Below are 26,878 nucleotides of genomic sequence, written 5' to 3'. Positions count from 1 at the left end.
TTAATCTTGAAATGAAAAGGGGTTTACCTGAAAGAAAAAAAAAGCCCCACTAGACGAATTGAAAAATAGAATTGCTCCAGCCACAACAGTTTTGTCTGGCCTGATTTCTATGCTGAAAATAAGGAGGCTCTTTGGGTCACTGCACAGGGGGTCTGTGTGTTACTAGAGTGTGATTTTTCAGTCATATTTCTAGCTTGTGGATTTTCACAAAGGGCTGCTGTGCAAGCTACTTGCAGGTACATTTAAGCCTATTTTTTGCTTTTGATCAACCTTGGTCCACCTGATTTGTCGCTGCATTTTTACATTTTACATTTTGGCTGAGAAAGTAGAGTATGTTAAAGTCTATTTTTGTTTAGTTACAAACAGAGTTCCAGGAGTATTATGATTTTATTGTCAAATGTACTGTTTTTCAGGACTGAAATTATGCGCTTCACAACGTTTTTTCAAATAAATATAGCTTTGTTGATAGCAGATTTCTCAAATGAATTTGAAGGATAATTTCTCACATGCGGAGCACTTGTAAATGATTGACAGATAATGTGCACCATCCCAGTTCAAATGATGCACACCTGATGAGTGGAGGCATTCAACTGGGTATGACAAAAATGTTAGGAACCTATTGGAAGGATTTAGGGAGAATGACCATGACCAGAGGATCTATTGTAATTAATCGCCATCATTCATGCTAACATTCACTAGCCACAAACTACAGACTCACCAATTTGACTCACTAATTACCTCTACTGTAACCAATGAGTAGAGGCTGCCAGTGCGACAGCCACATACAAATCAGTGTGCTCATATGATACAATTACTTTGCCAAGATTGATGTCACCTTTTGCTATCACATGAAGAATTAGTATCTGGAATCAATACCAGTAACATCTATATGACTAACAGCTAATTAACAGCTAGCAGCTAGATTAATAGCCAGATTAATAGCTATGTTTCTGAACATACATTAGGATTTGTGGTTGTAATGTAATGTCTGTATATGACCCTTTTAACTAAGGATGGTAAATGAGGCTTTCAGAACCTTTCAATGAAATGAAGGAAGCATCCAAGAAGCCGCTGAACTCTACCAAACCCTATCCACCTAGTCAAGTTAATAATTGAGTACAGACCGTCCCACTGCTCCCACAATAACTTCACTAAGACTGTTGAACGGCACATAAAATGCTGATGAAGAGAGACAGAACACAGTTTGTACCACAACAAAAGCATACAGAAAAGCTATGGATTATTTAAGATTGCAATTGTTTTTAATAGGCCTATACTGTGACCTAATGAATGATCATAACTTGAAAAGCTTTGAACCATCATAGTGAAGCATTGTTTGTCAAATTCACATGACAGCAAGGTTTTGTTGCCCAGCTTGGTACCATTTGAATGGATTTTGAGAGTAAAAATTAAGAGAGAGATGAGTTAAGTAACAAATACAATGGAAGTCTATGGGCGGTGTACTGAAATCACATTAGTTCAGCAGGAGTAAGCCCAATTACAGTATAATTTCATTTCTGGGAATACTTGACATGCAGAGTGATATAAAATTGGAACGTACGTGCTAGCAGGTCTTCAGAGTGAACTTCTAATGCCAACAATGAGATTCATGTGAAAATTTCTATAATCTAACAAAAATGTGCAAGAGCTGAAGAATACATCTGGGAAACCTCTATCAAGCAATGGAAATGATCACTGAGCATCACAGTGTGACCTTCACAGGACAAACTTTGAAATCATCTTTGAGGCAGTCAGAAGATTCTGGTGAACCTCAACGGACCAAAATTCATATCTCAAAACACTCAATACACCTGGAGAACTGAAATTTTGTGTTTCTGGGTTGCAAAAGCAAGATGGCTGATGTCCTTGAAAGTAAAAGCCTGGATAGAAATGTTTTTGACGTTAGTGTGTGTTTTATGTGTTCAAACCTGATCTTACTTTCACCCCCTCCCACTACAATAAATGGTTAACTTACGTTTCTGTCTGACTGACATTGGCTGAAATGGATGAGATTTTGTTGAACTTAATAATATCATTGAATAGATATAAAAGCACAACTAACTTTGTTTTTTATCTGAGTTAATTTAGAATTTTTTTGTATTCTCAATAGTCACTAGTCTTTGTTTATAGTATTTCAGTCAGTATTGTTAAGTTTGTGTCCCATAAGTTCCATCTTTTTTTCCATGTCTTCAAGTCCCTTCAAGTCCTTTCCAGTTAGAAAAATTATTGAATTTGTTGAAACATGTTCTCATTAAAACTCACAGTAGACATTTTTTTAGTACTTGTAAAACACTGTACAATTATTGTTTATTACTTTATGTTTTATTGTTTATTAATTATATTATTATATTTATTTACATTATTGTGAGAAATTCATAAATTGACAAATTGTAATCTTGTACATGTCTTTGTGAGATCATCCATTACCCATGGATTTGCTAACCTAAAACTTAGATTTGCTTTGGACAGATGAACAACTTTTAAAATTAGATTTTAGGTTATCTATACACAGCCTACTATACTGACAGTTATGGGGTATATTATTTATTTGGCTTGCAACTAATTTAAGCAGGGACTGGGTAGCACTTAGATGCATAGTGACAGCAAATCATGTTTTTTTTTGGCACTGAGGTCACATTCATATATTACACAACTTATAGAGGATAATCTCAAGGTTGCCACACAACACAATGAGCAAATTCACTTAATCCCAGTTTCATGCTATTAGATACAGGCTCATGTTTGGAAGAAATATGAAAAAGAACAGACTTTTAGTCTTAAATGTGCAGGAGACCAAGCATACTCTGCGTCATGCACCATCTGCCCCAACAAATATCTGTTTTACTTATACAGTGCCTCTCCTTTTGCTTAATTAATGGAATGATTCATATACAAACGTGTTCTGTTTCATATCTCCCCATCATTCATTGCTGTTTTCTTTGTATATCAAAAGGCAATCTGTTTCCTCTGTTTTTTGACATATCTCCTTTTTGTGTGATGTGGCAGAAAAATTATATAATATGTCCTTCACTATATTCATTTCACCTCTCCATCAGTTAGGATCTGACAGTAGCTTTGAGCAATAATCTGTTTAATACTGGTCTTATGTCTCTGGATGCTTTAGCCCTCTCCTCCTCCCTCTCTTCTTTGTGCTCTGTTCATAGAAATATCATGTTCAGTGAATCACTGCAGTCATTCTGTTCATTCCTGGAAATTTTCCCTACAGATGCATGTTCCCATCGAAGTAGTAAAGCCATCAGATGGCTGACCACGCTTCAGTTTGGCACTGTGGATCAGTGAATTGTACAGAGACACTATGGTGGACAAGAGAACAGCCCAAGTGTTGTAGTTCACGTGTTAGTGTGTGTTTTGAACATATGTGTGTGTTGTAATTCAAGGATTTAATGAAATACACCTCAACATTTTTTAAGTAGCCTATGTCAAGGAGGGTGTATAGGAGGAACCAGCAGTTTTTTATTTTCAAACAGCCTTGACAGACGACTCTGCATCGTATAATATACCGTAATTCTTTTTTTTTTACGGTTTCAAATTTCCCTCAATCTATTGCTTACTACCTTTCCATTTTCTCCCACCCATTCAGTTCCTTCACCCTATATCTTCACTTAGAGGTTGAAGACTCTCCTCACAGTTCCTTGGCCGTTACCTAAAGCAAGTGTTGAATATGCATGAGTTCAGCCTCATAAACTGCTGCTCTCAGCGCTAAAGTCAGCAGGAAGCCCAGCTCAGCAGATGGGGAGAATCAGAACGAAAACTTACTGAAAGAGAAAGGAGAGGAGAGGAGAGGAGGGAACTTGTTTGACTTATCTTCAATGCTGGCAGATAAACCACATTTCCTCTCTTCGCGTCACCCTTTCAAAGAGAATGAGAGCGGGCGCTAGCTCATGCTAGCATGCTAGTTCGTACGCGCAACCGACATGAGTATGGATTTGAGCGTGTGTGTGTGTGCGCGCATGCAGTTGTTTGTGTACTTGAATATGTAAGTGCTTGAATGTGTGTATGCAAGTGCTTTTGTGAGTGTGTATCCATATCATTTTGCCTGAAGCTCTGGACAGTTGCCAGGCAACTGTGGCAGACGGCTCAGCGCTCGGCTGGGCAGCTATGAGAGCAGACACTTCCTCACGACGGTGGTTTTGATAAGCAGCCCAGGTCAGCACCAAGACATGAAGAGGTCAGATCCCCTCCCTGCGATGATCTAACGACAGGACAAGTTTCACGCAGTACGCATCGACTGGTCAACCAGCCAAATACAGAGATTTACAGAGCTAACAAGAATGAGGCCTCTAGAGGAAGACCACTTCATCATTGAACACACACTGCAAAACATCTCCATCTTAACAAGTCATTTAGTCTACTATTGAGTCAGAAAATCAAAATCTTCTTAAAATAAGTGAAAAAAAAAATCTGCCAATGGAGTTAGATAATTTCACTTGTTTCATGCAAATCAACTTGTTTCAAGTACTGTATAGAATCAGTTGTCATATTCTAGAAACTGACACTCATTTCTCGAAAATTCCTGAAGTGAAACTGCACTGGAAACAAGTGGAATTATCTCACCACATTGGCAGAAATTTTCTCTTGGTTTGAAGGATGAATATGAGACTAAATGACTCGCTAAGATGGAAGTTTTTTGCAGTGCAGTTATCATTTTGAGTATTTTTTTATTTTACATTACAGAGGATACAGGCACAACACCAAAGTAGACAGAAATAAAGTAACATGAAGAAGTGTCATGAAGAAGATATATTGTTTTTCCCTTATTTTAAACTTTTATCCCAATGTGCCTCTATTTTGCCATTCCTCCCATTTATCTCGCCTATTCCTGAGCAATTATCTTTGGCAGCTAAAAAGCATTTATTTTATGTCTAATTATGTGCTGCATTTTGTGTTTCTGTTCATTAAATGTGAGCAATGATTACAGGCCAATGAAATGAGTACAAAATGTACTTTGTTAAATAGCGTTCTGGTGCACTTTTGTGATGTTTATCCCTATTTAGACTATAGGGATAAACTTAAAAAAAGAAATAACCACCAGTGATAATTAAGGCAGTTATCTCCTTCTCTTATTTCTCAGTGGTGTGCGTTTCTAAACATTTTCCAAACTAGCATGTGATGAAGCGTGAACCAGAGCAAACAACCACCTTGAAAATACAGTTATGATATAAAATATATTCAGCAAAGGATTTGACATTCTTGAATATGATTCTTAATCAAATCAGCCCACAATCAAACACTGTAGGCCTTAAAGTGTTGTTAACTGCAGCATGAGTGTATGAAGAGTGGACATATTTGAGTGTGGAATGAGATGTGTGTCACTGATTGTGCTAGAAAGGTCAATTTGGCAGGTTATCATCACCATCATCATCACCGCCATTATCATCGTCATCATCATCACCATCACCCACATTATAATCATCAACAGTAAAACTTAATTTGCTGTTCAACCCACTGTACAACTTGCTGACTGCCCTCTTCTACCATCTGTCCCTGTTACCTACTCCCTATACTTCACAGCTCATCTCCATTGTCCCACTTCTCTCCGCCCACCCTTTTAAATACCCTACTTAATTCAGCAATGTGTATCTTTATCTCTGTGTCAATGTAAATCTGTATTGCGGAAACCTCAATGGATTGAAAACTATCCTGTTACCAATATAAAACACATACAGTATGTTCCCACACAAGCAAATCCACTGAACCGGAATCACTTTATTCGTGAAACACACAAGAATTTGTCCCCTTGGGGTGCAGAGACATAAATATCAACAACTTACATTAGTAACACAGTACATGCTGAATCACACACACCTCACATGCAGTTCAAGGGGACAGTGCAAGATAAGGATAGACAGTAGGCTGTACAAATCAAAGCACAAGTATACATTCATCATTTAGTCACTATGCACATTCAGTCAGCATGTTTACCATCCAGCCTTTTAGCTGGAGTTAAGTATCCAGTTCAAACCACCTTCTATATTACATGGTTATGAGGCATTTGGGCTGTAAATTGGTGTGAATGAATATTGAAAATAAGGGTTTCTCATATTTTAAATAAACATTTTAGAACCAAAACGTGGATTTGCTCCTTGTGGTTTCAGAATTGTCTTAGAATTACAGTAAATATCACTGGTTGCATTTTTTGTCCCACCTTTCCACCACCCTCCTTCTCACCATGCGAGTGTAACGGATCTGTTGTGGTTGCAAGCTAGATGTTATTTTTGAGAAGCTAATGATTTTGTGATTTTACTGCCAAAATCACTAATCAAACATGGCAATCAAAATTTACGGTGAGCTTGGCTATTTTATTGGCAAGTATCAGTCAGCTCCATTAAGATTCAGTGTCCCTATGCAGTGGACTATGTAGTGGACTGAATTTCATTCAACAGTCCGTGGGTTCGCCAAGTTCGCCAGGTTGACACCTGATTCCTTCCTTCTTGCAAGAATCTGCAAGAAGCCACAACTTTGTATCCCCAATTCCCAATAATATTAGCTTTCACAGCTAGCGTCCAACACGTTTGACACTGTTTACAATTTACCCAGTGTGTGATTGACTGTCAACTTGTGAATCAAAGCTTTGTTTTGAACAGAAAGGATACACTCGCAGTTACCAAGACACGTGCTAGATGTAGTGAAAATGCATAGTATTTCTTTAAATAAGCAGATTGTCTTGTGTCTTGCAGGTGTCAGAATCCAAAATACCGAAATACCAGGCCTTATGTGCTGTTTGAAGACACAAACAATATCTATCAGCTGTTAAAGTGGCAATAGGCAAGATTTTTATGTAAAAATACACTTGTCTCCAATTGGGACTGCAGCAGAGAAAAGTTCCTCATCCTCTCTAACTGAGACACCATAGATCTGTCTTATTTGCCAAAATGTAATTCTGGTACTGGGTATGGTCACTGGGGGGGAAATCTGCTCCGTGCACAGAAAGCGACAAATTGAAACTTAAAAAATACAAAACTACAAATACAATACAATAAAAATACAAGACTCGCTGGATTCATGAACAATGCTGCCAAAAGATTTGATTTTCCAAGGAGTGTGTAGTTTACTGACATCATGTTACATGATCATTGATGCCATACAAACTTTCAAAAATTCAAACAGTTAAATCTTGCTGCCACTTGGGGCCGCCTAAGTGCAAATTTGCCTAGTGCTGCTTTCTACATTGGCATTGCAATTTTCAATTGTAAGTGCAAGAGATATTGTGTGTGTGTGTGTGTGTGTGTGTGTGTGTGTGTGTGTGTGAGAGAGAGAGAGAGAGAGAGAGAGAGAGAAATTTTGTAGTGTTTGTATTATTGTGTTGTGGGTGTGCACCTGCTGTGTAACTGTGTGTACTAGAAGTAGGTGAAACATGCCCTCTCTTGCTTCCCACTCTTCTCTCCGCTGATGAGCTCTCTTAACTGTGCTGAATTTACAGCATGGGTATTAAAAACACGTGTCATTGCTGAGTAATTTGGCAACGTTTCCATGAAAGCTCCGCAGGCCTGCAGTGAGTTGGAGCTTCAAAAGTTCCTGACAATGACAGGATACCATCTCCTGTTTGTGGGGGATATTAAAAAAGCAAGAAACGCTTGATTATGTTATCCTACGCCCCCCGAATCTCTGCCCTGCTCCTCCATTAGCACATAATCTGTAAACTTTCTCTCTCTCTCTGTTTGTTCTGTTCTACCCTGCAGGGTTTCTGAGCACAGGGGACCAGTCTGCTAAGGGGAACTATGGCTTGTTGGACCAGATCCAGGCCCTGCGCTGGCTCAATGAAAACATCGGCCACTTTGGAGGAGACCCAGAGAGAATCACCATCTTTGGCTCTGGAGCTGGCGCCTCCTGTGTCAACCTCCTCATCCTCTCCCACCACTCTGAGGGTAAGGGTCTCTCATTGTCACTGTCATGTTAGTAGTCATAAACCCTGTCCAAAAGGGAAAGTGTGGGTAATGTATTTCTTTACATTGCATGTTAGTAATTTCAATAGACAGTCCCCAATGGATAAATCTATAGCAAAAGGAGGCGTTAAGTTTTTAGAATTTTGTGACCCACTACTTCCACAACACAGGAAAAAGTAGTCAAAGCACACAACTAATGAGGAGGATGCCTTGCTGGCAAGTATACACAGCAAAAGCCAAAATGTTCACTTTAGTTTTTTTTTGTTTTTTTGTTTTGAAATTACTGTGTAAAGTATTGGTAATTTGGAGCAAAAAGCGACTGTCAATCTGGATGCTACTAGAATTGACAGATGGAGGAAAACAATAGGTTATTTGTCCTGTAACTATTACCCACTGGGGACACTGCAATAATCCCAAATAACGTCATTCCACATGGGACTAAAATCACTGAATTGCACCGGCAAAAATTATATTGCCTGACCTTCTCCAGTAAAACTAATCCTATCTGGACAAGGCCATAGACATGGATATTGACTTTGATGTCTTTGAATTTGACTTAAAATGATGAACTATTTTTAGCATCTCCCAAATTTATCATCACGGTTGTGTGTATATGTACTGTGTATATATAGATACAAATATATACACATATTATTGGGTTTCACCAATGTATTTGACATTTATTTTATAAGATTTTAATATTATATAAAGAATATAGTGGTTTGAGGATTGAGTTTTCAACCAAAAACTCAATGAGGTTTCGTCTTATTTCAAACTAATAATAAAAAGAATCATCTCAATTAAAGGAATATACCCTTTAATTGACAGGCAGTTAATTATATTGTGCTCTTTCACTGCAAGCACCCAATGATTGTGTAAAATATGGATTCTTTGTAATTTATGCATGCAAAAAAAATGTTTTTAGTCAAAGAAACCACTGTCCTGCCTCTGTATTTAACCCATTGTGGTCAGTGATCATGCAATATGGAGTTGTAGTCTAAAATATGAATCACACAGAGAGGAGTTTCTCTGTCTTCACATGTCAAATGTTCCACTAAGCTCACAGGCAGCCACCGCTGCTGCAAGCATCCAAGACGCTGATGGAACCTAAACAAGATTTTAAGAGGCACAGCATGACAAGTGTGATCTAAATGAATACGTTGAATATATCATGAATTCTGTTTGGGTTTGTTTTCTTCGGGGAATGCAACAAATATGAAGCTTTTAGGAGATCCCTTCTCCCACTCCAAATCAGCCATAGAATTTGATGTAAGGACTTTGTTGCAATCCCTACTTGGGATGTTTTATATAAACATACAAAGGAGAATCAAATGCAAAAGAATATGATACAATTTCCTTTCCTATCAAAAACAATCAAACCTGAAGCAGTTGAGGAGATTCCTCTAATAGAGCATGGAATTCTCCAAGGAGGAGATCTTCTCTGACAGGAGCTAGAGCACAAGACTTGAAGGAGTAACGTCAGAGCTTGATCTAGGTCAGATTAGCCAGGTTGTTCCACCTTTAAATAACAATGTGGTGAAAGTGTATTTTATTTTAAATTTTGAATGGCAGGTCACATTCCTAAAATACCCGCCAGATGTTTGATCACTAATCCTTCAATGTGATCTGGTTTGAAAAGCTCAGAAGATGAATGGAACGGCGCTTTGTACCTTACCTAGAATTCAGATTATGTGATTATTAAAACTGTTAACCTTCTCACTTATAATCTGACTAAAGACGGATAAAAACAACAGTTTTGTAAATTGCATAGAGTCACAGAGTTTGCAGAGGAACACGTGTGTCTGTTCCTCCAGTGTTGTGCTTCTAATAAACTCAAGGACTTTGAGAGTTTGAAAAACAAAAGGTAAAACAAGGAAGTGCTGTTCACACATACAGTACATTCCATCAATCACAACAAGAACAGAGTGTACGCCACCAGAGAATAACAATGAACGGCAACATTATTTTTATCTGTGATAAAGTCCTCTGATGAGGACTACGCACAGCTCAAAATGACCATCTTTGTGCAGACAATTGACCAAAAGCAATAAACACAATGCTATATGTTTTGTTTTGTTTAATATTAAATGTGCTAAGAACAGTTGCTTAGCTATTCGTTGACATCATAACAATAAGGGAATCAGGCAATAGCAGGAAACATGGGTGAAGGAAGGACACAAGTTCCTTTGGGAAAAGTTCATCTTACATTTAAGCTAAGGCTAAGTTTTTAGACTAGCCCTTATCCATACTTTAAAGGAATAGACATTGATATTTGAGTCATTATCTACTCACCCTCATGTCAGGAGTTTCCGTTTGTAGGACCACAAAACACAAAGCAAGTTAGCCGCCATTGTTCAGCCTGAGCCTTCTCCTAGACTACAGGGACATATTTTTACAGCTCCAAAAAATGCATAAATATCCACCAAATTTCTCCAAACAGCTTGTGCAACATAACCCAGGTGTTTTGTACCCAAATGATTGCACTGTGGGTCCAAAAGTCCAATATTTACCTCATTATCCCCTGTATTTTCCTCAGTGACAATGCTCTGGTTGCGTGCACACCCTACAGCACTCCAGCGGAAGACTCAGCTTGTTACTGTAGGCTGTGATTGTTGTCTGGAACAAAGCACTGTCAGTAATTCTTGATCTGGTTTCAGTTGCACAACCTGGAACTGTCGTATTAAAATGTGTTGAGGCAAAAAAAAGAAAATAAATTTGTCAATCAAAACTGTGCTATCCAGAACACAGAAATGCTTTAAGACATAATGTAACACCATCTAACAAAGTGCACTTGATCATTACGCCATTCCTTTTCCCCATATATATGCTCCCCTGGGTTATATAATTTGCAAACATAACATTAGTTTCCATTATTATGCCAATGAAACCCAAGTGATATCAAGCAGTTGCACACTTTACACGGCTGTGTTAGACTCCACAAAATTAGGGCCAACTGTCAGTTATCCTTTAAAACACTTTTAAAAATGTACTTTTTAGGCTTGATTTTTGAACTGTGGTTTGAATTTTGTTTTTATTGTTGTGTTAGTTATCCTGTACATTTGCCTTCTGTTGCACAGGTCTTGAACAAGTTGTGTGGTGTGTGGAGTTAGTGATTCATTCCATGAGTGGAGGCCGGCAATAGCCATTGAGAGCCAGGTTTACAGCGAACTGAGTCTGGCTGTCCGCCTCCATTGTTGTTTTGTTTGCATGTGATTTACCATCCTTGTCTAATCGTCTAGTGTGAGCATATATGACTGAGAGGCAAAAAAATCTCAATCAATGCGTTTTGCAAAAGTATTCTATTGTGTCCCCGGCTTAACTCTGTTTGGAGTGTCACTGCAAAGAGGTTGAATACTTATTTACTCAAAATATTTCAGCTTCTCATTTTTAATTAAAAAAAATAATCCACTTTTACATTATGGATTATTGTGTGTAGATTAGTGACAAAAAAACATTTGGAATTCAGGCTATAATACCACAAAGTGCAGGAAAAGTCAAGGGGGTGAATACTTTCTGAAGGTACTGTATCTGTGTGTAGAGGAGAGATGAGATGAGATGAGAAGTATAGCTGGAGCTGCAGCTGAGAGGCTTCTTAATTGATTTCACAGGGAGAGGAGCGGGGGTGGGGCACATGCAGAATGGGGGGGGGGGGGCTTAATTATTAATGACAGAATCTGCAGATAAAACAGAGGGACAGCAAGCCACTTTACATAACAGTGCAGCAGTGCGTTGTCTCTCTCTCTCTCTCTCTCTCTCTCTCTCTCTCTCTCTCTCTCTCTCTCTCTCTCTTGCTCGCTTCTCTTTATTCAATACAGCCACCAAGCCCACCAGTCATTGTTAATATCCTCTGATGCTGTGTGTAGAGTTGTCACCATTTTATTTATTTTTTTGCTGCTGACTCTTGTTGTATGTGATAGAACCGCTTCTTTTTCCAACCCTAATGTTAATAAAGATTTTCTCAGGCTTTGGAAAGCAGCAGGGTATCTAGATGGCATCTCGCTCCATATGTAATACACTACAATTGCTCCTCCTCCAACATATGCATTATTTAAAGCACTCACTCTGGAAGGCCTTGAAGGCCTCGTCAGCTGCTAGCAAAAGTGTGTCAGAAGGAAAAAAAAACAGCACTAAACTGAGAGAGAGAGAGAGAGAGAGAGAGAGAGAGTAAGTGATCGTATGCTTTCGAAGCAATACACATATGGCCCTGGTGTCTCTAGGTCTGTTCCAGAGGGCCATCGCCCAGAGTGGCTCAGCCATCTCCAGCTGGTCAGTCAACTATCGACCCTTGACGTACACCAAGATCCTGGCCAAGAAGGTTGGCTGCAGTCAGGGGAACATGGCTGAGTTGGTGGACTGCCTGAGGAGGAAGAGCTTCCGGGAGCTGGTGGACCAAGACATCCAGCCCGCCCACTACCACATCGCCTTTGGACCTGTGGTGGACGGGGACGTGGTGCCGGACGACCCCGAGATCCTCATGCAGCAGGTCAGCTTTGGCTTCACTCCATTTACGGAGAAACTCAACCAGCCCCATGTTGCTCATCTCGTAGTGTTTGGTGTGTGGACAGTGGCCTAATATTACTGCTGCATTCTCTCCTGTCATGACATGCTGTGTGTGTGCTGTGCCACCAGGGGGAGTTCCTCAACTATGACATCTTGCTGGGTGTCAACCAGGGAGAGGGCCTGAAGTTTGTGGATGACAGTGAAGGAGAGGACGGAATATCAGCGGCATCATTTGACTACACCATCTCCAACTTTGTGGACAATCTGTATGGATACCCTGATGGTCAGATCCTTCTTTTTTTACATGAGAAATTATTCATTTCACACAGGTCCCAGGTCGACCTAGTGCTTCAATTAACCATGGGTGCCATCATTGCATACATACTCACCTTTATTTCTTGTTTCTACCTAGGTAAAGATATCCTAAGGGAAACTATAAAGTTCATGTACACCGACTGGGCTGATAGGGACAACAGTGACATGCGTAGGAAGACCCTCCTGGCTCTGTTCACAGACCACCAGTGGGTGGCGCCAGCTGTAGCCACTGCCAAGCTGCACGCTGAGTTCCAGTCCCCCGTCTACTTCTACACCTTCCACCACCACTGTCAGACTGAGGCGAGGCCGGAGTGGGCAGACGCAGCCCATGGAGATGAGATCCCCTATGTGTTTGGGATTCCCATGGTGGGAGCAACTGACCTGTTTCCCTGTAATTTCTCCAAGAACGATGTGATGCTCAGTGCTGTAGTCATGACCTACTGGACCAACTTCGCCAAGACAGGGTTAGTATAGTGCCAAATATAGGAGTTTCTTAAAATATCAAGTGCAAGCTTATTAAAATAGCAAGGGATGAATTTCCTTTGTGTGCACTATGCAGTACTGTATGTTTGGTCTAGTATGCAAGCACCACTGATTTCACTTACATATTTTTGTACAGTGGGGTTTCCGAAATGCTGAGTAGCCTGTTCCTTTAGCCTGGTGTTGCTGATTGGATTAAATGTTGTTTGCTAAGTGATTTTAAGTACGGGTACAAAGTCGGGGTAGTGTAGGTGAATATAGTATGTCTGATAAATGTTGTGATTAGAGGGGGAGGGTTTGATTCCAGAAGTGTTGGGGCCTATTTTAACAAAACATCTGTGTTGGGAGGTGCACAATGACATACCTGCTTTCACTCTCTTCCTCTAACATCCAAGCCAGATTTCTACATAGGTGCTCACCCCAAATAGCACATGGGATAGCTACATCAGATCCTGTGTATTGGTATATTGAGTAATTAGCAAGGCAGGTAAAGGTAAGTTCAAAACTTAGCCATGATTATTAATTCTCAGTATAAAAACCGAATAATGTTTTTGTTATTTCTCTCTCTCTTGCAGGGATCCTAACCTCCCAGTTCCTCAGGACACCAAGTTCATCCACACCAAGCCTAACCGCTTTGAGGAGGTTATCTGGACCAAGTTCAGCTCCAAAGACAAGCAGTACTTGCATATTGGCCTGAAGCCTCGTGTCAGAGACAACTACCGGGCCAACAAGGTGGCCTTCTGGCTGGAGCTGGTGCCACACCTCCACAGCCTCCATGAGGAAATCATTAGCTCCATCACCACCCGTCTGCCGCCTGGAGGCACCAACCGATGGAAGGGCCCTCACAGCCCTGGCGGCCGCACCACCCGACAGCCTGTTATCTCCACCTATCCCCCTGATCCCGAGCCCGATGGTTCAGAGCGACCCCGCTACTCTCCCTTCCCAGGCGAGACTCGGGACTACTCGACCGAGCTGAGCGTGACGGTGGCTGTGGGTGCCTCGCTCCTCTTCCTCAACGTGCTAGCCTTTGCCGCACTTTACTACAAACGGGATAAGCGCCACGAACTTCTGCAGAGACGCCACCGCCGCCTGTCCCCACAACGTGGCACTGCGATGGGCATGGGAGTCGGCATGGGAGTAGTAGGGGCCCCGCCGCACAATGACCTGGCACTGAGCCAGGAAGAGGAGCTTATGTCACTGCAGATGAAGCAGCAAAGAGTGGAGCTGGAGCACGGCACGCCTCTGCCTTCCCGCGGTGTCCATGGAGATCTGGAGCCCCTGCGGCCACCCGTGTGCCCACCTGACTATACGCTGGCCCTGCGGCGGGCTCCAGAGGACGTGCCACTGATGACAGCCAATACCATCACCATGATCCCCAGCACCATCAGCGGCATGCAGCCCCTCCACCCCTTCAACACATACCCCCCTGTCCCGGCCCCCTCCACTACGCCTGTCCCCAGCCACAGCAACAATGCGCTACCACACCAACACTCCACCACCCGTGTATAGGACCAGGCACAACCTCTGGTACCCAACTCTGGGCTTACAGAGACGCACCACACAAACTGCACCACACAAATTTCTCCTCTCCTCTCCTCTCACGATCACCACCCTCTATTCTTTACTGTTCTCTATATGTTTGTCTTTTCTCATTAAGCCCTCAAATAAAGCTGCAGTTTGTAAGATTTTAAGCAGTGAAATACCTCTAAAATGTAATCATGAATCAAAGGGGATTGATTAAAAACGCTCCTTTGCCAAAAGCCTGTCATCATTGGTTACTACTTTGCCCCATTAGAGCACTTTCAGTATCTGGTGCTGAGGTAAGACACCAAAAATGCAGCTTTAAGCTTGTAGCTCTCTCTTAAAGAGGTACAGAGCTGATCACAATCAGGCAACTTGTGTGTAGTTTGGTTGCTTAGAACGCATGTGTTGTTGTGTCAGTGTAAAACTATGTTTAACATGGAATACAAATATTCATTCCCATTCATCATTTAGCGAAAGGATGATACAGTAGCTAGCAGCTTTGTAGGAGGCAACATATGCCCAAACAAGCCGTCTGTCATAAGCGGTGATTTCTTGAAACTTACAAATTGCAGCTTTAAAGGCCCAATCTGGAAATGGTATTTGGTACCCTGTGTTGAGCGCTATTGCCACACAGCTGGCCTTGTGTTCTGACTTTGAAGACTTTTTTATTTTACTGTGAAATGTACTGACTGAGCTGTGGATACAAGGACTAACAGTATCTGACAGCTAAGCACGAGTTTTAAATGTATTTTAAAACTTAACATTTCTTGTTTACATCTGTCTCATTTACAAATAAATTTACCTGTGCTTTGAGTTACGGCGGGACCTGCGAGTTGTGATTTTCCCATCAGCTAGTCCCACCTTTGAAAAATATGTATACCCATAGTTGTTATGTTCAAAACATTTCCAGATTGGGGCTTTAACTGTTGGGCTGTACAGGAAATGACTGAATCATACTCAGTCTGTGGGATGCAACCTGGAATCCAGGCTGCCCATTAGAACTCACTCCATCTCTGCCACACAGGCTCTAACCGTGTCCATCACTTTATTTGTTCCTCACTCACTATCTCTGTCTGTATCCCCATCTCAGCCCAATATTATGTTCTCCTTTCTCTGCCTCACACTCTTTTCTCTCTGCATCTGCTCTTGTAGCTCTTTTTTATCACATCGTTAACATGATCGCTCCAGTTTCATTTCCATCTCCACTTCTTTCCTCTTTCTCACAATCACTTCTAGACTCCTTTTTTCCTTGTTGGAGTCTTTTATACAAAAACACAAATGTAAATGATGTATTATTGATAAATTGTAAGGATATGAATGAAAAAAGTGATATTCTGATATCTCGTTTTTACCAGCATTCTTGGTGCCAAGTACTGTGATAAAGCTCCTCTCTCACTGGGGTCCAATGGACCACCTAGAGAGGCCCATCCTGACTCTATCTTACAAAAGGAATTACCATCATAAAAAGTGCCAACCCCTTCATCTTTCTTTTTGATCCACACACTTTTTTAAAATTACACTCAGTGTTGCACTGTGGCTGGTCTCTTCTTCAAGGGAAATCAGATTCAATATATCCTCGTAAAAAAAAGAGAATATGAACATTTATTAACTAGTTTGCTGTCTGGGATATTTGCATGATTTTTTTCTAAAGAGTGTGGACAGAGAAGTTTTTTTGTTTTGTTTTTTGTTTTTTTGTTTTTTTCATTTTGATTTTCATGTTTTGCCTTGTTTGATCATTGATTTTTTTGAAAATCATTTTCATTTCCTTTTTTTAATATCAACTGCACTTTGTGGTACTTCAAAAGGTATTAAAGTATTAAGAGATGAATATTGTGTAAAACTATGATATAACAAAGAGAGTAAATATTTCCTCTTTATTTTTTTCATTTCCTAACACTGAGGCTGTGCCGCAAACAACCACCAGAAAGACTGATGAAAGCCTTCTTCTTTCCCCCTCTTTTTGCTCTGTTTCTCTTATCTTTGCAACTGTGAAGTTTGCACAGTCATTGTCTCTCAATCTCACCTGAAGATAGCACTTTTTTTAGTTCTAAAAAAAAAGAAAAAAGACTACTTTACATGAATAGTCTCAACGGTAAAAATGAATAGAATTTTATTCTCCCGAAAACAAGGTTTATGTCTGTGACTGACATTAACCACATGCTTCAAGTGTTTGAAGACTGCCTGACACTTATCTTTTTGTCTGCTCTTTTGTTGTTTCAAGATTCTCCCTTCTACTAGGTGGGAGAGAGGGTAAGGGTAAGCTAGACCGAGGACGATCAAACGGGGAGAAAGCCTTGTACGCGCGTTTCAGATCTTTCGCACAATTGAACACAGAGACGGGTCACACTCTGGACAATAATGAAACAACACTTGATACGAAAGTGACATTAGGACAACATTGGAGAAATGCCGACAGTGATCCAATGGTGATGATGAAATAGCTCCTCAACAGTGATCTGTCAATGCACAGAGGATGCATTCAAAAAACCTGAGTAAAAAAAGAAAAAAATCTTTAATGACAGACATTACTCATACACCATATACTACAAAACCAAGGCTAGTGGGATTCTTTCCTCCTCCTTGTCCTGTTCTGTATCCTGTCTACTCAGGATAATAACACTCTGGACCCAGACTGCCATCCCTCACACTGGACTGGAGAGAGCTGAGAGGACAAAAGAACAAAACCACACATGAAACAAACTGTACATTTTTTAAGTGTAAGAGAACAAACTGGAATTTGTAAATATTATGTTTATTGTTTGGTTCGAGTGATTGGCCAAAATCTTTTCTTTGTGACAACAGGTGCAAGTTTAGACGATTTAAATGATTTTAGCACTTATGTGTATGTTTGATTCTCTTTCATTTTCCTAGATCTCAAGGGCAAATTCCAACAGGTTATGGGCACATGCATACATTTATTAACATACATGAATAATCTGTCAACGAAAAATCACAGCATGGTTGAGGTCAACATAAATATGAAAAGGAATGCTTATGGCTCAGGTTAGCCTAGATATTGTGGTGAAATAAATGCATACGGCTCTTATTGCATATGGCTGTCTCAAGCATAACTTACACATCTGGCACTATCCCATCAATCATGAAGGCAGCTTTTGAGTGAAAAGAGTCCTTTCATTGGTTAAAAAGCCAAAGAACAGCTACAGAGAAAGCAGATGTAGGAAAGGAAAACAGGGAGGATGAAAGAAATGAGGCAGAAAAACAGAGACAGAGCCATGGTTTAAAATGTGCTCCAAACAAACCACAAAAAAAGGAGTTTTACTTGTGATGCTTTTGAAGGTACAGTAATTGTTAGTGTCTCACATTGTCTTGAGCATTGACATACAGTGTATAACCCATAATTGGGAGGTTGTGAAATCCTTTGTACTTTTTAGTCTTATTTCAGACTCTATTCATTGTGGTTGTTTTGCTATCTTTTACAATTATGTCTCATGCACATTCTGTTTAAGTCATTTTCTGGGATTATCGACCCACCTGTTTGCTGTAAATTTGAGTTGCCCAGGCTTCCAAAAACAGTGTTACAAAGACAGTATTTTTTGGAAACTATAGGTTTGGGACAGCCAACAGAATATGGAAGCACACTCACCAAGTTTACATGTTTACACTACAGTTTTGATGTTGGCTTAAGGTAAGAAAAAAAAGAAAACGAAAAAAAAAAAAAAAAGCATTGCAAGGATCCAAATATCTTCTTATTCCAACGTTTAATGCTGGATTGGAAAAATAAAGGCTTGCACCTGTTTGTCTCTATTTTCATTTAGTCTGATTCAGTAACCTGCTTGAAGCTCAAGATACTGTGAGAGAGCATAATGACCAGAAGGGGTTGAAAGAATGAAAGTTAATATTTCTATTTCAAATAGAGGCTATTACACACTGTATGTTGTGTATCTGAACTGGAAAACATTAAAAGACATTCTTAAACAAATGCCACCATTGCTTTGCCATTACTGTTCTTACATGGTTAGTGATGTAATGTTAATGATGTAATGTGATGATGATCCTTTGTTTTTTGTTTTGGTTTTGTTTGTAAAGAAAGAAACAGTTGATACGGCTCATTAGAATAAGATGTAATGGTCCACATGGGTAAAGAGGGACAAAATGAGGCAGTACTGATAGTGGTTGTTAACAAACCAATATCTTAAGAATAATAACAAAAGACAGCAGCTAACACCAAGATCCCTCCATAAAACACATCTGTCTTGGCACAACACTCCCTTACCAGTCATTTGGGTTCATAATTACAGATTAAAATCCTAGAGGGGCTGAAGGAGTAGTGTAGCATTGCTGTAGTGCATCTGGTACCATGGTTGTCAATCTAGTCATATCTGGTGTTTCAAAAGTAGGTATACATTTTTGTATACATTATTAATACTCACTGTATTATTAAATATTTTTCCTGTTTCCAGGTACACCTATTATTTGCAGACTGTTGAATGTTGAATTATTTTGTTAAAATGGCTGAAGTTAAAAATAATTAAAATTATACAACTTTATTTTCATTAGTATTAGAAATTGTATACCTGCTTTTGAACTTACTGTATAGAAGCAGGTGGTGATAAAGTGTCTTTAAATGTGCGCGGGACAACTGGACTGATGTAGAACAAAATTAATATCAACACATGCTGGGGTGGAACATGACTAATATACAAGCTTCAATCAAAGGGACTACCAACAGTTGGCAATGTAATATCAATAGTAATAACAACAATAGCAGTAGCAAATAAATCCAGTAACTTTTGTCAAGGTCTGAGGCCTTTGAGCAAGACTAAACTCGGTGCTCTGTTACCTCTGAGGGTGATGGGAGAAGGTTAGAGAGGCATCTTTTGCAAAGTTTGCAAACTGTGCTACAGTTAATGTTTAACACCATGTGGCTGGGATAAATCCACTAGACCAATCAATTGCCTAATCAAGTGTTAGCTGTAAGCACATTTAGACTGATTATTAGCAATGCCTTTTTGGGTTGTCTTTTTTTTTTTTTTTTTTTTTACTATTTCCAATCTAACAGACAATGCAAAGTAAGGGGTCATCTAGATATGTGAGCCAAAATCTGGTTCATTTTGGACTTCTTCGCTCATCAGGAAAGCTCCCCCAACGCTCAAGTGTTACTCTTTGATTCACTATTGATTGCAGCAGTGTGCAGAGTGTTGCAGAGATGATTGAGCTGACTGACTGTTGTTTTCTGGATTAATCCTAAAGACATCATCAACTCATTAAAACACTAAAAGATTCAATCAGCACCACTCTATGGGTACGGTCGAGTTATAAATACAAATGCATTCATCCCATCCCTTGAGTATGTATGGCTACTCTTCCACTCCACCAAATGGCAGTGAGAGGTAACTGTTTGAAAAATGTGAACTTCAATACCCAGAAATCATGTAATATAACTTCAGTAAACTGCACACAGCACACTCCTGTTAATCAACCCAGCCAGTCAGTGAGGCTTTATACCAAAGTATACTAAAGGGACAAGAGAGGGAAAAGATCCAGTGTTGGTGAGTCTCACTCTTAAGTTCATACCCAACACCAGAATTTCATTTGGGTAAATAGGGCTATTCTACAGGGGGGACTTCAGCATTGCAGCCCCACTTTCAGATTTTATTTTGATATTGCAGCTTTAAACAAGAGTGACAAACTAGAAGATTGTAGTAAAGCCAAACTGATCACACTCCAAATCCCTCAGAGTTTGATGTATGCCAGTTATACAGCAATATTTGACTTAATATATGCAAGTGAATGTTGCCAGATGATGCTAAGTCAACAGAGTGAAACTCAAGAGATTTGAAGAATTATATTGGAACCAAGCATGTGAAGCTAGATCACTAGGAAATGGGGTAAGCATGGCTCACAAGTAGTTTTTTCTTTGTTTAGGAATCAAATATCTCAATGTCAACATATTGACATATTGAGATATTTATTATATATCTTCAATCTAGTCATGCTACTCTTCATTTGTAACATTATCTGCATTGATGTTTGACACACTGTAAAGCACTGACCTATATTGCACACAGTGAAAGGTTACCATTGAACTTTGCTTGTATTGGCTGCAATACCAAATCTAAAAACTACACAAAACATGCTGCAAGCCCTATACTATATATACCATTTGGCTCAGGCCTTCCCGCAGCGACCCGGGTTCGAATCCGACCCGTGGTCCTTTGCCTCATGTCCTCCCCTCACTCTCTCTTCCATACCTTCCTGTCTCTCTCTCACTATATATCTCAAAATAAAGCATAAAATGCCAAAAAAAAAAAAGAGCATAGTTGGAAGGGTGTGGTTTCAAAGAGCACATTTGCCTTCATGTGTGATGATGTGAGTCCTGGCAGCCCTTTCAAAATGCTAACAACAGTTCTGCAGTTTACATCGCTGTCCAAAATAACCTACTGTGTCCTCTAGCACAACGAAAGCCTCATGAAACTTTACAGCCAGAAAGTAGAGACCTGAGCCACTCTGAGAATATAAGGGTTGTCAATGTAAATTCAAGCTAAGGGGGGTCTTTGTGAGCCATTTACTGAACACCACAGAAATGGATGATTTTTCCAGGAACTTATACATATCAAAAGTTTTGTATCCTGCAAATGTCATTCCTAGGGTGTTTACATACACCAGTATGCCTGTATACATATTTAGTTAGCATTCACCAACACAATGTCCGCTCCCAATACATAATTTCTGCCCATATTTTCTTTTTCAGAGCCACACTCTGATTCCATTACACAAGGTGTTTAAGTTATCAAAAGAATCATCATTTTAAAGCCTACAATAACTTGGCAGCACCTCAGTTTTATGAAGGCAAACATCCACTGATTGCTCTGTGATCACACAGCTGTTGTACACATTAAATCAACATTATAACAGTACAGCAAATATATTGGGATAAACTGATGCACCAGTCCTGTTGGATAAAACATTTGTGCAAATGCATGACCTTCCATGCATGCAAGCCCTAATGTGGAGATAATTTATTTTCTCATTTGAATAAAATGGTTTGCTACAGATAAATCTATCACTACCCTGTCTTATCATTGGTAAATAGGCAATTTGAGACCAGATTATACCTCTGTTTCACCTCCGTATGATCGCATTTTACACTCCAAATGGGAGATTCATTCTGCAACCTAAATCAACAATTGATTATTCTTCTAACCTCTTGTTCTTTAAATGTCACAGGTAGGCTATACAGATAATGAACATAACATTACAAGTATTTTAAAAATCAAACTTGGAAATCAGCTATGTTTATTTCCAGCAGTCTTGAAACTTCTTTGCAGTTATTTGGATAATAAACAAGACTCCCCTAAAGAAAATATGACAAAGCAAAAATTCATTATTTTAGGTGCATACATATGTTGATGAATGGTTTTATTTCTACATCAATCAGTATACTGTCACAAGCACGATACTGTTAGGCTTATAACAACTGTCCTGTGAAAAACATTGTTTCAGCAAAATGGAAGAATATCTGCATGCTAAATTTCAAGCTCCCAGCAAGTTTACTGCAACGTTTCGACCGCCAGGGTCTTGGTCAGGCACTCACCCATGTGCAGGAAATACAAGGTACATAGTCATACAGGCAATGACATCACCATTACAGTCACTCAGGACAATTAAATGCTATACAGGCTATCTTACCTGGAAACGAAGAAAACTATGTAGGCTACAAATATACAATATGTAATATTGTTCAGAGGCACACAACTGCTCAAATTCATTATTAAATTACATATTTCACTTGCCAATGGTTAAGATATGTTACTTAAATCACATGGGACATGCAAGTGCAAACATGGGTCTGGACACCAGGGGGAGGCACATATGCAGACAGGGCATTATCAAATTCCTCATTCAGACCATTAGGAGACATGGTATTGAGATTAGAAATCCAAAAAGGTTCAGGTTGGAGAAGCGTTTTTCTAGGTCACCAATGTACCTCAATGCATTAAGCCTTTTTTTATAATGCTCTGTCTGCACATGTGTCTCCCCCTGGTGTCCAGACCCATGTTTGCATTTGCATCTAAGTGATATACTGTAACTAACATCATATAACCATTGACAAGTGGAATATGAAATGTATTTTATTTTCAGAAAGTGTGTGCCTCTGAAGAATATTATGTATTGCGTATTTGTACATTGCTTTCTTCACTTCTGGTTAATATAGTCTGTATAACATTTTTGATTGTAATGGTGATGTCATTGCCTGTCTGACTATACACCATATTTCCTGCAACTGAGCCTGATTTGGGTTGGACGTGCATACTCTTCTACTTCTATTTTAAAAACTTTGTTTCCACCATGGTTTTTTCAGGCACTAATTACACAAGTATAAAGCATTTATAGGTTTCTTTGTTTTTTGTGTGGCACTCATCAAGTGTCTTCAAACAGGTTGCATCCAAATATGTTTTTTTTTTTTTTCCTTAACATTCTTTAATTATTGGGCTAATGCACTACTGGACTACAGGAAACAGGTCTGAACCCCACTGGGTGTAATAATTGTTTACTCATTGTTTATTTTTATTTCAAAGATTTATTTCAAAGACACCATTGTTTAATGGCTGATGGCTGACAACATTTTTCTTCTGCACTCCACCGAATGACTTCTGCAGATAATATAACCTACTGTTGGTTTCCCCATATGCAGTGATCAAAGAATAAAATGCCTTCTCCTTCACTAGATGGCAGTGTCTGCCTGTAAACTATATAACCTGCAGAAAAAGCCACCTGCAGAAGAAAATCATCCTCTGATCGTTTGAATCTCATTTCAGCAGTGTGTGAACTCCAAGCCCTCACTCCACTCTGAGGCAGCCTCTGTGTGATGTGTTGTGTACGTCATGTGGAGGGACACTCATATCGAATGGAAGTTAACAAGGAGGAGGAGTGAACCAGAATAAAAAGGGGAATGCAACAGCGTCATACCCCTGCCACTTCATCTTCTGTTGCCATGGAGAACACTATGAAAGAATATTTGCTATTCACCAATCCAGCCATGTGTTTGTGTATGTCAACAATTTGTATAAAATATACTTTAAGAGGAAAGATTAAAATCACTTACATTTGTGACAGTTTTGCCTCCACCCATAGAGACAGGAAAATATACATTCTAGGTCATTGTATACCTTTAATGTCCAAAGAATTGTGGAAAATCCAAAAAAAGAAATTGGCAGACGTCTGCACCTGAGCAGACTGGCTGCCAGTTTGGCACAGTCACTGACGTCAGTACTGTATCTTAAATTCAATGTGGCTCAGAAAGCATTTTCCCCGTAGACCCATTGTTTTTTCTTCACATGTGTTTTTTCACTCTCAAAGTCAGCTCTACCACTCGGTTGAGATGTCTGTTAAAGGGTTAAGTAGCACAAATACAAAGCATGCCAGTGGATTTAGTTGTTTTATTCAAAGAACAATTACTCACAACTTCCCACACTTCAGTGTTATAATCCCTCTGTTAACAGTTACACCCCTGTGTGAAATATTAAGAGTCATGGTCTGAAGTTTATGATCATTTGTAGGAAGGAAAGACCATGAAAAATACATTTGCAAATACAATTTATTTAGAGAACCTAAGCTGAAGAGAAAAGAAGTCAGTACCTTTACAGTGATTGATAGCATCTTTTTCATGGCACAACCAATCATATTGCTGTTCCTTTAAGAACATATGAGTTGCAAGTGAAACTACAAATTAAGTGAAATAGATAATTATAATAATATCTCCATATTTTGTTATGTTATTTTGACCTTGACTGGTCAGAAGAAACAAAAATAGCACATACTATGTCATTTGTCATTTTAGTGAAAGTAAATAGAATGTGCACACAGAAGGAGTAAAACTTGGAAAGCTCTCAGATGGTGTGGTGGAGGTAAAGAGGGAGGGGTGAGGGGGAGATGCAGTTGTCATAGAAGATCTGAAGGTTCTGGTCAACATCCATATGGTTCTTCAGAAAGATTTCCAGTTCTTGGACCGGCATCTCCTGAACATTGTTGCCTTCCTTGGCATTCTTGGCCAAGGCACCCTGGGAGGGGAAGCGGATGCGAACATCATGAGGTGCGTTGCGGTCATAGTCGGTGCAGCAGTAGGCTGACCACACATCTTCAGGGATGGCCACGCGGTCCTGGTTGTTGCGGCGGATCATGTTGCCGGTGGTGGTCACTCCAGTGACGATAAACGCGCTGCCACGGCAGAAGTTGTTCAGGCGGATGCGGATCCGCTCCTCATACTCACGCCAAGGCCCGATGTTGAACTCCCGAATCTCTGGAACCACGTTGGTCAGGCTGTAAGTGGCAGCGCGGTCATGTGCGTCGGACTGGTGCTGGTCTGGGTTCAGGTGACCTCTCTCATAGAGAACCACATCAGAGTAATCATCCAGGACGGCCTGGCTGTCCTCAAACTTCATGTGCAGGTAACCAGTGGGGAAGGGCAGCATGTTCCCATTTCCATCAACTTCTGCCAGCTGAGGAGACATGGAAGAGCACTTAGGATATGTTGGCAAACGCAAAGCCAGTATGCTTATGAGTTTCCCCTTCTCCAGTTGCTTTTAGACTGTGTCTATTGCTCTCAGCTGCTGAAAATGCCACCCTACAACCACACAGGCAGTAGCATTAAATCTGTCTCTTAGAAATGACTTCAATTGACTTATTTGACCCCAAAACTCAAACAGAGTATGGGAGGAAAGTCTTTAAACTAAAGGAATGGGTCTCTTTAAACTCTTGATGAGTTTAAAGCAATTGTCAGGTCTAGGGAAAATGAATGTATTGGAAATTGTCAGTGTTTTAAGATAATGACCATGCCTTTTAATTGTACTCCACCACACTCTCTCTCTCTCTCTCTCTCTCTCTGTCTCTCTCATCTTCTTTCTCTCTGTCTCTCCTTGCTTCTCTCTCTTTCACACTCTACTATTCACTATTGTATATTATCTTATATCCTTGTATCCTTATGTGCTGTCATGTCTGTCTGTAACTTTCTGAGCAGCTGCTGTTTTGGCCAGGTCTCCCTTGAAAATTTGATATTTTTTTTATCACAATGGGACTTATATGGTTAAATAAAGGTAAAAAAAAAACCAAAAAAAAAAACCACTGTCATCAATATAAGCTAATGCATGAAACTTTAAGAATATAATTTTTTCCACATTTGAAAAATAAACTCAAACAATTTATCAAAGGCGAATCTCTGACCTGTGGCTCATACATCCAAGGGTAGTCCACACGTCTGTCTCCCTCTGTCTTCTTGAAGGTATATGCTGAGTAAACTGGTATGCGTTTTTGAGGGTCATAGAGGGTCACATATCGAGGTTTGTCTGCATAACGCTGGCAGATCTTCTTCAGTCTGCTCTCACTGATCCCCCGTGGCGGTGTTCCCATGTACAGGGAGTCCTTGCATCTTTCTACATGGTTGAAATCCTGAACAACTGTTGCTGAAGTGTGAAGCACAAAATAGATTAGCGAAAGAGCAAAAACCAAACAACACCTTGAAATGTTCATGGCGTAAACTTCTCCTCAAAGGCTCCTACTATTCTGTCTGCAAAACATCAATGATAGAAAAGGTGTTCAGTTATGATTTAAATGTAACAGGGCAGATATGCAAAGCAGGGAGAGTATGGCCAAAAGACAGGCTACCTAACCCATGTGGGCGTGGATGTGCAGGGAGTCGCATTGCTCCATCCTATTCAACACTTTTAAAATGGTATTGAAGAATAGAGAAGAACTTATATTTAATCCTATATAGAAGAGAAGATAGATGGTTGCATTTATTCCTGAGAAAATCCCCATTCATTTTCCCATAGACAAAAAATTAGACTTTTTACCAGGCAAGAATAAGACTTAATATCATGGAACTTTCCTATGTTTTTTTCCACAATATGTTTCAGCCGTACTGTGGCCCTTAACAGCAAACCCTGTTCCTTCAGAGGCCGATTCGCTAGAGGTGTTGATCCTTGTAAGTTCGGGGAAATCTTTATTCTGTTTCTCTCATCCCATTATCAGTGAGCTACTGGTGTTATTAGAGTCTAATCTTAAAATAATGAATGAGGAAGGCCCTTATTCTGCCATTGAGGATTTGTTCTCTTGACTGCCCATAATACAATCTCAAATCAGATTATTTCATGTTTTATTGTTATAAATTGCTTGGACTTGTTCTGGTCAGGTTAAGT

The 26,878-nt window shown here is 39.8% G+C and overlaps 2 protein-coding genes across 3 annotated transcripts in view; one reads left to right on the top strand and one right to left on the bottom strand.

Annotated features, from left to right (window-relative positions):
- Nucleotides 1-14,708, top strand: part of nlgn2b (neuroligin 2b) — a 33,465-nt gene extending 18,757 nt beyond the window's left edge. For both annotated transcript variants that reach the window (XM_071528164.1, XM_071528166.1), the window contains 5 exons: nucleotides 7,701-7,886; nucleotides 12,122-12,387; nucleotides 12,534-12,687; nucleotides 12,817-13,183; nucleotides 13,775-14,708. In XM_071528164.1, the coding sequence (XP_071384265.1) occupies nucleotides 7,701-7,886; nucleotides 12,122-12,387; nucleotides 12,534-12,687; nucleotides 12,817-13,183; nucleotides 13,775-14,708 (1,907 nt within the window). The remainder of the gene's footprint in view (nucleotides 1-7,700; nucleotides 7,887-12,121; nucleotides 12,388-12,533; nucleotides 12,688-12,816; nucleotides 13,184-13,774) is intronic.
- A 9,440-nt stretch (nucleotides 14,709-24,148) lies between these two features.
- LOC139651309 (endonuclease domain-containing 1 protein-like) lies at nucleotides 24,149-26,238 on the bottom strand. Its single transcript, XM_071528182.1, has 2 exons — nucleotides 25,905-26,238; nucleotides 24,149-25,183 (listed from the first exon to the last, which is right to left on the bottom strand). Exons 1-2 carry the CDS (start codon nucleotides 26,208-26,210, stop codon nucleotides 24,575-24,577), a joined length of 915 nt encoding a protein of 304 aa, XP_071384283.1. The 5' UTR covers nucleotides 26,211-26,238; the 3' UTR covers nucleotides 24,149-24,574.
- Between the last annotated feature and the right edge of the window lie 640 nt (nucleotides 26,239-26,878).

The sequence above is a fragment of the Centroberyx affinis genome, unplaced genomic scaffold, assembly GCF_046629955.1.
Source record: "Centroberyx affinis isolate AG114_WGS23_722 - 3 ecotype Tasmania unplaced genomic scaffold, CSIRO-AGI_Caff_v1 ptg001629l_1, whole genome shotgun sequence".
Lineage (NCBI taxonomy): Eukaryota > Metazoa > Chordata > Actinopteri > Beryciformes > Berycidae > Centroberyx > Centroberyx affinis.
Note: the sequence above shows the minus strand (reverse complement) of the source record. Positions and strands in the feature narration are given on the sequence as shown.